Source organism: Neurospora tetrasperma (genome assembly GCF_000213175.1).
Source record: "Neurospora tetrasperma FGSC 2508 unplaced genomic scaffold NEUTE1scaffold_1, whole genome shotgun sequence".
In the NCBI taxonomy this organism is placed as follows: domain Eukaryota; kingdom Fungi; phylum Ascomycota; class Sordariomycetes; order Sordariales; family Sordariaceae; genus Neurospora; species Neurospora tetrasperma.
In genome coordinates, this window is record NW_009799099.1 from 4,229,701 (window position 1) to 4,245,597 (window position 15,897).

The 15,897-nt window shown below is 46.2% G+C and overlaps 3 protein-coding genes across 3 annotated transcripts; all 3 read left to right on the plus strand.

Annotated features, from left to right (window-relative positions):
• Window positions 1–217: 217 nt before the first annotated feature.
• On the plus strand, window positions 218–2,640 carry NEUTE1DRAFT_127913 (uncharacterized protein; the record flags this gene model as incomplete). Its single annotated transcript, XM_009850045.1, has 1 exon — window positions 218–2,640. The coding sequence occupies one exon, from the start codon at window positions 239–241 to the stop codon at window positions 2,033–2,035; it is 1,797 nt and encodes a 598-aa protein (XP_009848347.1).
• Window positions 2,641–4,426: 1,786 nt separating this feature from the next.
• On the plus strand, window positions 4,427–6,585 carry NEUTE1DRAFT_116046 (uncharacterized protein; the record flags this gene model as incomplete). Its single annotated transcript, XM_009850046.1, has 1 exon — window positions 4,427–6,585. One exon carries the CDS (start codon window positions 4,630–4,632, stop codon window positions 6,205–6,207), a length of 1,578 nt encoding a protein of 525 aa, XP_009848348.1.
• Window positions 6,586–13,393: 6,808 nt separating this feature from the next.
• Window positions 13,394–15,259, plus strand: NEUTE1DRAFT_77126 (uncharacterized protein; the record flags this gene model as incomplete). The annotated part of the gene is made up of 3 exons (XM_009850047.1): window positions 13,394–13,643; window positions 13,729–14,034; window positions 14,090–15,259. The coding sequence occupies 3 exons, from the start codon at window positions 13,394–13,396 to the stop codon at window positions 15,034–15,036; spliced, it is 1,503 nt and encodes a 500-aa protein (XP_009848349.1).
• Window positions 15,260–15,897: the final 638 nt, after the last annotated feature.

The window sequence follows — 15,897 nt, forward strand, 5'->3', positions numbered from 1 at the left end:
ATCGCTCCAGGATCACCCCCGCTCTTAGGTTCGTGCGTTTCGTCCCAACTGACTGTGTGTCATTTGTTGTTGTCGTTGGCGTCGGCATCCACTGCGCAAGCATGAGCTAACCTCGTTGTCCTTACATTAGCGACTGAATATCCTCACTGCGGCCCGCCTCCGCCTTGCGGCTCAGTTGCCTTGGTCCGTATTCTCAAGTGGCCCTAAATACCGTCTCGCGAGCTGTTGCTCGTTTCCAATGAGTTCGACCCGTTCAAGAATCGCGTCTGTGGAAGACGCCGACGACGACGGAAACATTATCCAAGGAACCTCCCGCTACGCTGCCTCTGTTGGCTCCAAAGAAAACTCGAGCTCCGGTCGCGCACGAAAAGAGCACAAGAAGTCAGACTCTTCACCCATAGTGACAAACGGCCAGCCCGACTCCGACTCGACACAAAATCCCCGCAGAAGCGAATCCTCAAAGACAGCACGAAGAGAGCGCGAAAAGTCGACATCTGGGACCAAAAGATCCAGCATGTCGTCCTCACGCCCCGTTCCACGACATGCTAACACCACCGGCAATCTTCACCGGCGGGGAGATTACGACAGGAACGGAAGGGAGATCGAGGCCTCATATTACGGTGTGAGCCCTACCATGACAACCTCCTCCTCTCGACCGCCTCGTCCTCAGACCTCCACTCCCCGGCCCGTTAGTTATTACGGGACAGGCCCGACACGACCACCTCCACCTTCTGCTCGCTATATTGCCTCTGGGCCTCCGCCTCCTCCGCAATTCATGCCTCAATCCTATCCAGCTACTCCGCCAACATGGGCTGGACCGGGACCCATGCAGCCATTCCCGATTCCGACGCCGGGCTCGTTGAGCCGACAGGCTACAGACTACTTCTCTGCTCAACCCGTTGATGCACGCTTAGATGCCCAACTCGCTGCTCTTAGCCTCGGAACTAGCCCGAATCGCCCCCGAACCGCCCTGGCTTATCGTACCTCCCGCACTCTTGAATACGGGGAGGCAGATTTCGACGAAGAGAACGAGAGATCGATGCCGCGGCCTTCTCTTTCCCACAGAAAGCTGTCGAGGGACGAAGATGCGCGAAGAATGCCCCCTCCAGTCAGGTCTTCTACTGCTCACCCGTCAGGCAACCCACATAGGCCACCGCCAGTACCCTCAACACCAGGCAGACGAGCTTCACGATATGCCGACGAAGATCAGTCGGGCGATGCGTTATTTGCCCTTTCGCCAACTCCTTACGAGTATCAAACCCCTGCTCCCGCTGCAAGCCGAGCGCGGTCCAAGTCAAGACCGAGGCACCAGCGGCGACCCAGTGTCAGTGCAGGAACATACGAAGACCAGGAGTCCAGGATGGAAATAGCCAGCCGGCATAATCGGCGACACTCGTATTATGGAGCAGCACTACAACCAGTTACTGCTTCTGGAAGCGGTTACGAAGAAAAGATCCGTCAAGCTGCCAAGTACCAGACCGAGACACTTGGTGGTGATCCGATGCCGCTCACGGCCGAAACTCTCCGCAGAGCCCAAAGGAACGGCGGTAGCAGTCGTTCCACCAAGAGCTCGGAAGAAAGCCGTGATGAGAGCGATTACAGGCACTCGGCAACAACACGAACCACGCGGTCAAGCGCCAATCCACATGAAGATGTCACCATTCGGGTGATGAAGGGCAAGGGTGCCGTGCTTGAAGTCAACGGTGCAAAGCTGAAATGCGCTGGCGGTGCTGAAATCAACATCTCAAGGAACGCCATCACCTCCGGGCGAAACGGAAATGAGAAGGCGTACTACGATTACGAGGAGGAATATGATGAGCGCCAGCCTCGGTATATCGAAGATGGACGCCAGCAGCACTATGAAGAACGTCATTCTCGGGCTGAGCGATCTCAGACCAGAGCTCGCGCGGCCTCGCGGGCGAGGTCACGCCCAAGATCAATGCATTATGCTGGTCGCGATATTGACGGTACCGATTACGACTATATCCCGGCCTATCCCGAATACCCATCGGATCCTCCGACATATCGCTACTGAGCGGTCACTGGGTCATGAACGAAGATTTACGACTGATTGTCTTTTTTTCCCCCTTTTTTTATGTTTTGGTTCTGATGATTACGAGATCATGAGACGACGAAATGACAATGATAAAGACACAGAAGGATGAGCAGGAACCGAGTTTGTATCATGTTCTTTATGGCCCTTATGTTTAGCGTTGATGATGTCTTCCTTCCTTTTCTTCGATTCTTCATAATATCTTCTTTACCTACTCCTCACTTGGATTTTGTACGATTTTCTTCTTGGTTGGCACTTTTAGTCTTGCTGCAAGTCACTGTCTGATGGACCCGGGAAAAGTTTTGGAGAGACGATACCCCATATCTGGCATGGCACAAAAAAAATCATTTAAGCACGACATGATCGATTTCACATTCTGTGATTCCTGCTCTCTACTTGTTGATCAAGATCTTAATTACTTCTGGTTCGTTAAGGAAAAGTGGTGGTAGTGGTGACAGAGTTCAATATACATTCCAAACCCGAAGCAGATGAACAGTTGGCATGAAACCCGGACAGTAGATGGTCGGCTAGAAATACCTATCTACATTCTCTTTTACATTCACTTAGCAATGTCACTTGCTTCATCTTGAATCGTATCGATGTACTAGAGTCCTTCTCTGTCGACCGAACGAGCTGTGGCACCGCGGCGAAGCGTTCCTATGGTCGCAACTGTCGAACATAGGTCATAAATACATTCCTCACATCTTGCAACAGTTAGTTCTTTCGACACTTGATCAAGCACTTGTGATTTGTTAATAATTTGCTATCATGCCAAGACATACAGGTTACTGCTACCTAAAGGACGAATTTTGTTCAATGCATACATAGCTTCGTTCCTAAGCCGATGAGAATATGAACCTTATCGGACAGAGCATAGTAAGCGGTCAAGTCTCCTTTATTCTCAACATCAGGAGTCGCTTCAGCTATTCAGCTGGCAAAAGTCTTTCTTATCAGCTTGATCACATAGTGACTTTGCGGGCTTTTCCTTGGGTAGCTAGAATTATGGCCCTTGAAAAGGAAAGCATTTGTGGACTCGCTTTTCTGAAGTGTAAGGGCGTGTTTGGATACTCTGAAATGGGGCTCTGAAACGTTATTCTGAAATGGCATTTCAGAGGAACTGCACGGACCCTCCTGAACTGGATTTTGGGAGCAAATGCCAAGATTCTGAGGTCCATCCAGTTCCTGTTCAGAACGGCATTTCAGAGTGCCGTTTGGTTCTCTATACTCTGAAATTTTTATATTTATTTTTCTATAATAAGTATAACCTTCTTTTATACCTTCATTAATATATTCTCATATCCCTTTTCATCTTTTTTTTCTTTAAATAAAGGTATAGTAGTTATTATAACCGGTTGAAAGTAGAAGGTAGTGATGAGGGTTGTTACGTGTTGGAAAAGATGTGTAGAATTTCTAGTTCAGAGCGACATTTCAGGAGCTTTTTGGGTTCTAAACGAAAAAGACGGACTTCAGAGTAATCTACGGTTTCTGATTGGCTCAAAGTCGAAAGTGGAGACGCCCATTTCAGAGCCCCAATTTTCCAGCAATTTCAGAGCCAGTCCATTTCAGAGCGCTCCCAAACAGCGCTCTTAAATTTTCGACTCTGAAGACTTCAGAGCCCCATTTCAGAGTATCCAAACACGCCCTAATACTGTACCAACAGCACCGTCCGTGTAAGTGAGTGACCCGTCGCGAGAATGGCCCAGTGCCAGAAGTGTGTCGTCCAACTGTACTGCACTGACTCCACAATGCTGATTCTCCATTTTTACAGTTCAGTTGCAAGGTGAAACACGCTGTTGCCCTGAAAGTGCCAAGCCTTTGGCTGGTCAATGGCCGCTTATGAAAAAGGTACCTAGGTACCACACAACGACGTCATGGTTTACCATAGAACTACAAGCTTGCAAGCTGCGAGCACGATGACAGCAGGAGATTATGAACCGGAACACCGATAAAGAGGTGCGATTCATGTGTGTAAAACGAAGAGGATAAATTGCGTCGCGAAGAGAGGAACGGGAAAGAATCGGAAGGTTCAGTGGTGAAGAGGGGATCGATGGCCGTTCTGCCAAACTGAACCTGCCAGATGTGCCTGCCTGGCTTTTGCGTGGTTCCCAGCCAACCGAATCCAACGGAAGTTGACGATCGCCAGCCAACCAGGCAAGAACAACAGACCAACGCACAACAACTGAGCCACCCCTGCCCTGGCTTATTTGCCCAGCCCCGGTCCTTCCCCAGCCCCCCCAGTTTCTGGGCGAACAACATTCTCAGGTCCCCCTCCCCCAAGCGCCAAACCTAAACACTGCCCAGAAAGACAGGGCAGACTTGACGCTTACGGCTACGCCAACGCTTGCAGCACGTCGACCTGCATTCTTCACCCAAGCAACTTAACCTTCAGCAACTTGCAGTTTTGCAAGCATCTGGACGTTCTTCCATTGAACCCTTCCATTCCAGCAACCGTATTCCTCCAGAAGCCAGCGATCGACGAAGCTTACATTCTCTTCAGCTTGGCAGGTTGACCAGCTCTTCATCAACTCAGTTTGGGCCTCCGTCTCTGCCAAACCGGCGGACGCCAAACCGCAACTATGGCACCCGTGCTTCGCGCCCTCATGGCGCGTCGCCTTGTTGTCAGCGGCAAAGACATCGCAGCTCTCGGCCCTCTGGCAGCGCGCGGCATTCTTCTAGCACGCGATGACAATGACAACGAGGACCGACCCGACCCGGAGAAGGGTCTCGTGCACCCGCAGGATATCAACAACAAGGCCATGTTCGCTTTCTTCGGCCTCCTGGGCGCCGCAATCGTCATCGGCGCCGTTTGGTTCTTCTTCTGGGCCAAGAACGGTGGCTTCTACTTCAAGGAGGATGACTGGGACGACTACAAGTCGACGGTGATGCGCCGCAAGGGTCCCAACGGCACCATCTACTCCGGCGCAACGCCCAGCACCATTCTTGGCGGCGGCAGCGTGTACAAGGACGTAGCAGATGACGACGGCATGACGGAGATGGACAATACCACAGTTATAAGCGGCACCACAGGCATCACGGGCATCACGGGCATCACGGGTGGTGTGTCCGACATCTACGGCCGCGAGAAGCGGCGCAAGAAGCGCGAGCAAAAGGAGCGCGACAAGGAACGCCGGCGCGAGGAGAAGGCGCGCGAGAAGGAGGAGAAGAAGCGGAGCAAGCGCAAGGTCGGCACCGACGGCATCATGATTGACGAGGAGGCCGAGGCTTTGGCTGAGGAGCAGCTGCGCAACTACCGGTCCGAGAAGCCTGCCCGCGTTGGCGGCATCAACGTCGCTAGCGAGGCGAGCGAGTGGGACGGCTCAACGAACCCCAGCTGGAGTGGTGTGGGTACTTCGACTGTTGACAGCGGCAGCACCGTCACGTCGGAGTTGATCAAACACCAGGAGAAGCGCGAGCGGAGCCCTAGCAAGAAGGAACGGGACGAGGAGCGCGCTGCCAGGAAGGAGGCAGAGCGTAGGGAGAGGCGCGAGCAGCGTGAGCGGGAGCGTGAGCATGATCGGGAGCTTGGCCGTGACCGTAATCCTGAGAGAGAGCGCGAGAAGGAGAAGAAGACAGGCGGCATTCGCAAGGTGTACTCGACAGCCGACAAGAACGCCAGCCGCGAAGCCGAGCGGCTGCGGGCCGAGGCGCGTCGTCTGCGAGAGCGGGATCGTGCGTCTGCAGCAGCCGGGCAGCGTGAGCGCGAACAGCGGTCGTCGAAACGGGACTTCAGTTGGCAACACGGAGTAGGCGACGAATCGTCCATCGCTCTGCGCCGTATCGACGAACGGGGCGAGAGCGTCCTGGATGACGTTCACGAGCACGAGGAGGGGGTTATCGCCACGGGCAGCAATGGGCAATACGCACGAGTGAATAACCAGGACTATGACGAAGTTGACCAAGTCCCACCGCTGCGTACGTCACGCGCCTTGGTCCCGTCCAGCTACACAGGGACGGAAAGCGAGATGATGGAGAGCGAGATCAGCGGCCACAAGGTCTATAAGCACCCGGTTCATATTCCCGTTAGCGGCGCGGAGAGCTCGGTGGGAAGCGATGTGTCGTATGCGGAGGAGAGGAGGAAGAAGAGAAACGGTGCTGGGTACAGAAGGCATCACCGGAGGGATGGTGATGGGGATAGCAGCGTTGGCGGTTACTAAAGAGAAGATATGATGAACATCGGCTGGCTGACTGACGAGATGTTATGATGATCATGACGATTGGAAATGAGAAGCGAGAGCGATGGGTGGAAAGCAATGTGTCACACTCGTAACGGGGTCGGAGATGGTGAGCGAAAGATGAAATAATGTCTGCATGAACGAGCTTTCACACGCACAGCAACCCCTTTGTTCTTTTTTTCTTACCCCTTCTTTTTCTTTCAATGGCTAAATACCTGGCTCACACACAAGCAGGCGGGCGTTCGTTTGTCGTATGTAGTTTTATAGTCGTAGCAAATAACTGTTTGATAGGGTTCAAAGGTAGCTAGCTAGTGTGAATGGTATTTGCAAGTAGTGTATTCAACATCCTTCTTTTCTTCTTTATTGTTACATGCGCACCGCATGTTGAATGGCCAATTCTGTTGCATGAGTTGACGTCCGGGTCACACGGAGTCTCGGATATGCTCCGGATGCGCCGGGTGTCGGACTCCATGTTGTTCGAGATCGCGGGTTTTGTTCCGTTATGCGCCATAGGGAACCAAGTTCACAACTTGTGCCGTTCACTGAAGTCCGTCAACTTGCATGTGGAAAACAGTGACTCAATGGTTCCCTTGAGCCAGAGCAACGTAAGGATGACGACACTGGCTTGAATCCGCTGTGCTTACGGACGCCGCCGATCTCTATATCACAGTGGTAAATCGATAAAGTGTGATGCTGGACCCTGCCTTGCCGGAGTCGATTTTATTTTATATATTGACAGCCGTGGAAGGCATTGATTAGGAAACTCGTGAACCGTCCAGGACTTCTTGGGATTCACTAATTGCAAAACACTTGACCGGCAATCTATGTAACCTATCTTTGATTTTCTGGCATGATCGTCGAGATCTCGGACCGTCGTCAAACTGCGCCATATGAAACGGTGCTGCGGCCAGCAGGACCCTGGTACTCCAACACGGCCCATGGAACAGTGTTCCTAGAATAGCGTGTTGTTGTTTATGCGCTGTGTTTTAGGAGGCAGTGTGAGTGCTTATGGACGCTTTTTGAAGGACCGGAGTGGGCGATGTCAAACGCTCAAAGTTACGTTTACCGATCGAGATTAAGATGCAGGTCGTTTAGTAAACGTTCTCGATGCTTCCTTTGGCCGATGTAACGGGGACAGCACGGTTAACTCGGGTACTGGTCGTATAGCTTGATTAAGGTTCTATGAAGGAGGAAAAGTCTATCTAAGATGCGGATCCACCGGCGCTGAGAGGTTTTTATTAGGGCTGCGCGCTCTGCGCTATTGTAGCTAATAACGGCTCTAATCTTAAAGACTAGAGTCTATAACCCGGGTACCAGCCTTATAATATTACTCCCCTCCTTCCCTCCCTTTCTACCCCTCTCTTACCTACCCTTACAATTAGTCCCTAATATGTTCGCGACTTCTATTTCAATTATAAGCTCATCTCCTATACCGCCAACTGCTATACTCGTACCTTCTATCCAATATAGCAATTATAGTATTAGATAGTAGCTAATAGTAAGTAGTAATAGGTAGTAAATAGTAGTTCTAACGCTCGCGCTCTTTAAATCTATATATATAATCCCCCTCCCCCTCGCTTCTTAAATTTTTCCCTCTTCTCTTTTTTTCTTTAGTAGTAATTTAATCCCTTAAAATAAATAGTATTATTCCCTTCTCCACCTAATACTAACCTATCTCCTCTAACTTTTTTAATATTTTTAAATACCCTACTATACGCTGTCCTCCTCTATTAATTCAATTTCGCCCCTAGGCTTCGGCCCCTAGACTCTTTATATTATTAAAAGTAACCCGCTAATTTCTACTTCCGTCCGCTTTAATACTTCGCCCCCCAACCTTCCCCCCTAAAATTCCTCCTTACTAATATTAGCCCCTTTAATTCCCTTTCTATAAATTCTAATGTACCCTTCCCCTCCAATTACTACCCTTAGCCCCCGTTACCTAGTAATTATTATTATTACGATTCCCTTAAGTTCGTACTTAGTAAAAAGATACTACGTTGAAGTAAATTCTTTTTTTTTTTTATATTCCGCTCCCCTAAAGTTTTCCCTCTAATATTATTTTATTATTAACCCTTTTACTATAATTAGAGTATAAAGAATCTACAATATTCTATATTATTTACTTAAATATAGAGCAGGTTTGTCTTATAATATTTAATCGTACTATATATATTAATTATTATAATAATAGTAAGTAGTATAACCGGGTATTACTTATAACCCTACGTACGACCGCTATTTAAAAGGCGGCGACCGGCGTTATAATTAAGGTAGTAATAAAGAAGAACCTTAATTAATATATAAATATCTAAAGGAATATTATTAAACTATATGAGAAGAGATTTATTAACCGGTATATTACTCCTACCCCTTTCTTCCTATTTTTCTACCTATTCTAGAACCTTGGTATTAACTTCTTTTTTTTTTTTTTAATTAATTACAAATATTAATACTATATTAAGGCAGCGTCCCCCCTCCCCCCCCCTCTGTTAACAGCGCCCCTTTCCTACGAATTAAAAGTAATTTAGGATTGGGTAGCGGCTTTGGAAGTAAGGATAGATACGATAGAAGTAGGAAATAATTGTAAAAGAAAGATTTAGAAAAAGTAGAAAAATTTAGAATTAATATCGCTCCCTTCCTTCCTTTTCGTAGCCGACACTATTATTTTTTATATTTAGTAATAAAATATTCGGCCGGACCGTCGTTAATAGTAGTTGGGCCGTATTTAGTTTTAAAACGGTTTAATATTATAATATTAACTACTATTTATAAAGGTTCCTATATTTATTCCGCCTATCCTACCTACTTTATTGATACTTCTCTATACCCTTTCTTTATTTAATAATATAGGATTTCCTTTACAAAGTATTCTTTCTTACTATCGACTATAATAATTAGGGGTTGGGGGTTAATAATAATTTACCTTAATAAGAGATTATTTTAAATATATTATAAGAAATCTATATAGAATTTATCGAAGACCTTTATAGTAAAATCGGTAAACTCTACAATATATAAGCTAAAAAATTTTAAAATTATATATTTAATATAAATTTAATCTAATTTCTTTTTAGAGTATTCAATTTTAAAATTCTTAAAGTTCAATTATACTTTATCCCCCTCCTTAAAGACTTCGGCCGGTTACTTCTTACAATTTATAAAGTATTTTTAATTTTATACCGAAATAATTATTATTATTTAATAAAGATTTGTAATTTACTATAATTATATAATAAAACTTTTAATTCTCTTCTACGGGTTAGTAAGTTCGGCTTCTATTAGCTAGGCTATAATAATTATAGGAGACTATAGATAATAGCCGTAGGTAGCAGAAAATAGAGATATTCCGATTATAGTACTAATTCTATTATTAATTACTAATTATATAGCAGGGTACTAACAATCCTAGTTATTCTACACATAATTTACAAAGATTTTTAAAAATATTTATACCTCTTAATTTATATACTTTAGCCCGCTATTGGTTTAGGAATAGAAGGCTATATTTAATTACTACTTTATTCTAAGGAGGTTATAAAAATATTTCTAAAAGTTACTAATTTAATTAAGACCTTTATTATTAACAATAGACTAAAGCTAACTATAGTAGTATATAAAATATTATAAGAAAATTTTAACGACCGCTCCTACTTCTATAGTAGGTATAAGCTTTAAAATTACTACTTTACTAAATTAATTTTTAATAATTAGAAAGTTTATACAACCCCTTAAAAGTAAGAAGTTAGTAATAAAATCTATTTAAATATTTCTAAAGAATTAATTTAGGATCGGTAGCAACCTAAATAATTCTTTCTTCTATTCTCTTTCATACTTAACCCTTCTATAGGTATTATAATTCCCTAAAAACTAATAAATATAAATATTTATTAATAACTAGTAGAAGTCTCTATTAACAGCGTATATTATTCCTTCTCTCCTAAAGTAATTAAAGGTAATCAAATTGTATATCCCTTAAATAATATACGTATATAGAATATTCTCCTCTAAATCCTTTAGAGATATATAAAGGGCAATTATTTTTATAATAATTAGGGCTCTAGGGATTTAAATATAGTTTCGATAATATAACCTCCTTAAGTTATTAATTAAATATTCTTCTAATTGTATTTTTAAACCTTAGGCTATAGTAGGAAGGTTTTAATCGCTATTAGTAATTATTTAGAAGACGCTCTAATAGATTATATCTTACTAAACTACTTTTTTATAAAATTACTATAAATCTAAATTCTCAAATACCTTTACACCCTCCCCTACAATTATTAAGGAGGCTATTATACGAATATAATTCTTAAGAACTTCTTAAGGGATTAATTGCATTTCTTTCGCTTTTATATCCTCTTTATTAGGTTTATCCTAATTTTGCTAGGATAGGGCATTAAGTACTATAGTAAATTTGCCCGGGCGGTACTGGATTTCGAAGTTGAATTTTGAGAGAAGTTTAACCCAATACGCTTAGCGTTCAAAGAGCTTTTACCTCTCTATAAAGTACTCAAGGTTCCAGTAGTTAGTAACGATAATAAACTTCTTACAACTCCTAAACTCTACTAACCACTCCTCCAAACACTATACAATCGCTAACATCTCCTTATCATAGATAGGGTAATTACGCTCTACGGGGGTAAACTTCTAGGAGTAGTACGCGGCCGCGGTCATCTTATCGCTAGAGAGCACGTCGAGTAGCATTAGTTATCCCAATCTATTGCTAGAGATTACTCTAATTACTCTCTCTTCTTTATATATAAGACGTAATTATATAAAGAATAGGGAGAAAATTGAAGTAGATCCGTCCTACTTTAACTACTAGATATTCTTACGTTTAGTATTAAAAATAGTAATAAGGGCGGCTTTTTAGGTAATACTAATTATAATACTAGAGGTAATAATAATTGCATAAGTAATCGTTTGAACGGGTATTTAGAGGTTACCCTATATTCCTTAGATAATAGGCGGTATACTAACAGCGGTTCTAACGGCGTTAGCAAATGCTATACTTATAAAAATACTTCTAATAAAATTATCCCTCTCTATTTATTAGGCTTCTACCTATCGCACTACTGCTTCTTCTACATTCGATATAGTATACTATTACCCTTACTGCTACAGCGGCAATATATTTTAATCTATCAGTTCTATTGGTAGATAGAACCTAATGTAATAGGGATAGTATGGTTAATATAGGTACTAGTTGTATAGTTTGATTAAGGTTCTATGAAGGAGGAAAAGTCTATCTAAGATGCGGATCTACTGGCGCTGAGAGGTTTTCATTAGGGCTGCGCACTCTACGCTACTATAGTTAATAACGGCTCTAGTCTCAGAGACCAGAGTCTATGACCCGGGCGCTAGCCTCATGACAGCCGATAAGAGCGTTGTAAAGGAAAATAAAAGCCTGGCTGAATGCAAGAATTCCTTGCTGGAACACCGTGTTGGAGGGTCGAGGGGTTTCCAGCAAATGACGGGAATGTTCAGTTCGTTACTATCGTGGGCGTCGTCTTCCCCTTACAGGGAAATAGGGGTCTAAAAACAGACCCAGGAAAGACTGTTAGCTTCACAACCTTCGTATGGGGGTCGAAAGGAAAAAAGTCTACAACTTGGAACAGAGGTTTTCGCCTTTTTAGATAGTTTTGGATACTTATTATCTTAAGAACCTAACTTTTTCTAAGCCAACACTAGAAAAAAATAGATCGAACTATTGGGTTTTTCTAATAATTTTGGTCAAATGATGACGGCCAATACTAAAGGTTATAGTAGTGTTGTTGACATCCATGTCTTAAAGTTAATATTTGGCCAAAATGCACCTCATTTTTGGTCTGATATAGCATCTTTTTCTTTTATTTTCCCCTGTTTAAACGAAAAGTTCTGAAGCTCTCTTTAGACTTTTTTAATGAAAACAGCTATTTTGGGCTTTCCACCAATCTTTTTTGCGCCCGACCCCCATACGAAGATCGCGTGCAAAAAAGACTGCCGCACCCTCCAAAACCTCACCAGACACTTACTGGGACCTGTTTTCAGACCCCCATTTCCCTCCAAGGCCTGTTCTCCGTCACTCCAGATTCTGGCAAGCCACTCCGACAAGAAAAAGGCGTCCCCCGCCACGTGCTATTGCTATAACTTTCAGAGATACTAGAGCGTGCCAAGCTCAGTTAGTGTCCAAACTCGCATTTAACGTGAGGTCGAGTAAGTATCTGCAGGGCATGCTGACTGACCTTCAGGGACCAAGAAAAGCACGCTTCATTGCAGTGGGCACTTCGCTGGACGCCGGGCACTCCCCTCTGACCTCTAGCGTTGGCCGGCGACCATCACTCATCTTGTCTTCACCCCCGTCTGACCTACCTCTAGTCCTACATCACCTCTTCGTTGACCCTTGATCGTCCATCTTCGTTCCAGCTTTGCAACACCGCCGTTGTCCTTTTGCTGTGACGACTTCTCGATTGTACCTCTGCAGTAAATTGTCTCACCTCTTCTTGATATTTTCATCGCATCACATCGCTAAACCGAGCGCATTCCGAGTCGTTGCCATTGACTGATTTCGGTTGCCCACCTCATCGTGCGCTACTAACATCGATCAACCGACACAAGCCACCATCCGCCCTGGGCTCCCAAGACCGTAACCCCCAACTGAACTGCCCTGCCTGCTTGTTGGGGACCTGCGACTGCGAGGATAGTCTGCCTACCTAGCTTGCGCTGCCAACTAAGACGGATATCCACCAGCCTACCCACAGCGATAACCACCATCAACCAAGCCGACCCAACTTGCCTTCTTCTCCGCATTCCTGACGCTTCAGGTTTTGCCGACAACCACCCAACCCATCCCCACGCTCTTTTCAAAAACACCCTACATCTTCCCTCGACTTGTTTGCCCCCAGCTGCCCGTCCTCCGCCGCTGGTTGCCATCTTGCTCACGACCTCCGACTCTCTGAATATCCGCCGGGCTTGCCGTTGTCCTGGAAGCGCCGTGAGGATCAACGAAGGGCCAAGAAGTCACGCCACGGATGCTCAAGGCTTGGCGGTGACGCCAACGTCAGTCGGCCGTTGTTCAAATACTCACGTAGACGACCAACCCCAACACTCTTGTCCGAGAGAGAGAGAGAGAGAGGCGACGGAATCCCTCTTTTTTCAACAGACTTGGAGCGCCGTCTTCATGATAATCATGCCAGATTACCGTCCCGGGATGAATGGCATCATCATTGGTCTGTTATCGTCCTTCGGGTCGGCGATACTGATCGGCTGCTTCTTCCTCATCTTCTACTTCTTCCGCTGCACAACGTCAGGGCGCATCTTCCTCGACCGCATTGGTCGACCCGGCGAATACGATGACGAGCAACAGTTTCTGCGGGAGGAGGCTGAGGCCCTCGAGACGATGGATGATATGCAACGGACGGAATACTTGAGAGCAAAAGGTAAAGCGGCGGTTGTTGCTGTCTACATAGTATGCGCTTTTTGCCACATCTGGAAAAGTGTTGCTGACGCGATCCTCACTTTTAGCTTTTATCGCCGCCAACCCACCCGAGTCCCTGCAGACGGACATTTCGCTATCCCAATATCTTGCCATACAGGAGAAGGGAGTGTCGGCCTGGGAGTTTGAGCCGGAGCTGGAAATCGCAAATTGCTTTGTCGAGGCCCGCACCGAGATCGAGTTCTTCGATTCCGAATGCACCGTCATGAGTAACCTGCCGGTACCGAAGCAGAATGAGGTTTACTACTGGGAGGCCAAGATTTACGATAAGCCGGAGAATACGTTGATTAGCATAGGAATGGCTACCAAGCCGTATCCTCTGTTCAGGCTCCCTGGTTGGTACACTTCCGTTACTATCCTCCAGAACAAAGTCACTAACGAACCTTCTAGGCTTTCACAAGTACTCTGTCGCGTACCTATCCAACGGAACCCGTCGCTACAACCAACCTTTCAATGCTACTTCCTACGGCCCGCAAGTTGTTCAAGGCGATGTTATTGGCGTCGGCTACCGCCCGCGAAGTGGCACGATTTTCTTCACCCGAAACGGAAAGAAGTTGGAGGATGTAGTACACGGTTTGAAGTCGCAAAACTTCTTCCCCTCGATCGGCGCGAACGGACCCTGCATCGTCCATGTCAACTTTGGTCAGGCTGGCTTTGTCTTCATCGAAGCCAATGTCAAGAAGTGGGGTCTCGCTCCTATGACTGGCTCGCTCGCACCGCCACCGCCATATGGTTCCGAGCAAGGCAGTATTCTCCTCGAGGCCGGCACCAAGGATGGGTTTACCAGCACGCTTGGACGTGGGCGCGGGTATAGTCATCCCGTGCAGACATATTCTAGACAAGGCTTGGCTGCAGTCGACTCTTCTCATAACCGCACACGATCAGGCAACTTTCGAATGTTTCCACCAACGAGCCCAGGACCCGTTCGTAGCCCGACAGATATCTCGCTTGCTCATTTGGTACCCACGGAGGATGCAGGCGAACCTAGCAGTAGTGCTGCAGCGTTGGTCGACCAAGATGGGCAGCCCATAACCGGTGGATTCCTCAGTCCGGATCAGCCACCTCCCGAGTATACCAGCCCTGTCAACTCTCGACCGGGGAGCAGGAGACATAGCTCCGACAGCGAAAACACTCCTCTTATCCAACTCAGCGGCAGGAGTCGAGGTGCCTCGTCAGCCACAGCAAGGCCGATTCAGAGCGGTGGAAGCCACAACAGGCCAAGGGCAGGTTCTCATAGGCCGCCGAGCCCTCCGATTCCGAGCTATCAGGATGCGGTTCGACAAGGCGCTGGACGTGATAGGAGTGACAGCACGAGAAGTGCGAGGGACTCGAGTTAAAAGGCTGCAAATCGGGATGGGAGGGAAACTCGTAATGCGCGCTGGTGCCGCAGCAAATCATTGAGACACAGGTGCCCATTATTATGAGGATCCCCTGGACAGGGACAAAGACTGAGGGAGTGATATGTTTCGGAACTGGAAACCGGAAAAAAGCATCCCGCTCATCATTACAGACAAGACAGACAAGACAAGACACACTCAATCAGAGGAAAACTAGCGCCGGCAAAGGAAGTTGGTCATTCACCAATATCATCGTGCCATAAAGAAGGATATTCAGAAACAGAGGCCATTGAGTGCGGGATGCATGGAGGTCATCGTCATCGTCAGTAGGTGAAAAACGAACGATCAATCAACACAAACAAACAGGCATGTAGGAGTCAAGGTGTTATTGGTTACCTTTCTTCCGTTCTTTTCATGTTTTCACTTTTTCATCATCAAGCACATTAGGGGGGGGTTGCTAATTTGCACTGGCTTCAAATCGGGGTAGTGGTAATCGTTCATGGTGATTAGGCCAAGGGATTGGAGCATTGGTGATCAATGGCATTTCAAACTCGAACCTCATCTCATCTCATCTATGCTTAAAGTTGGTTTGGGTTGGCAGGTTGGCAGGTTGGCTATTGGACGGAGGGTGGGTGGGGTTGATATATTCCTTTTCTCTTGTTTTTAATTTACTACTGTCTTAGCCCGGTGATTATACCAAAAACTGCTCGCGAGACACACTCCGCTGCTTCTAAATACGTACGTAGCTACACTCAAAGAAGTATTTATACCATTTGTTATCCACACTCACTGCGTGGCTCTGTCTCTGAAGTTTCTGTGCCGAAATGAGGAATGTCTCTGGCAAAGCATTCGTCCGATGTA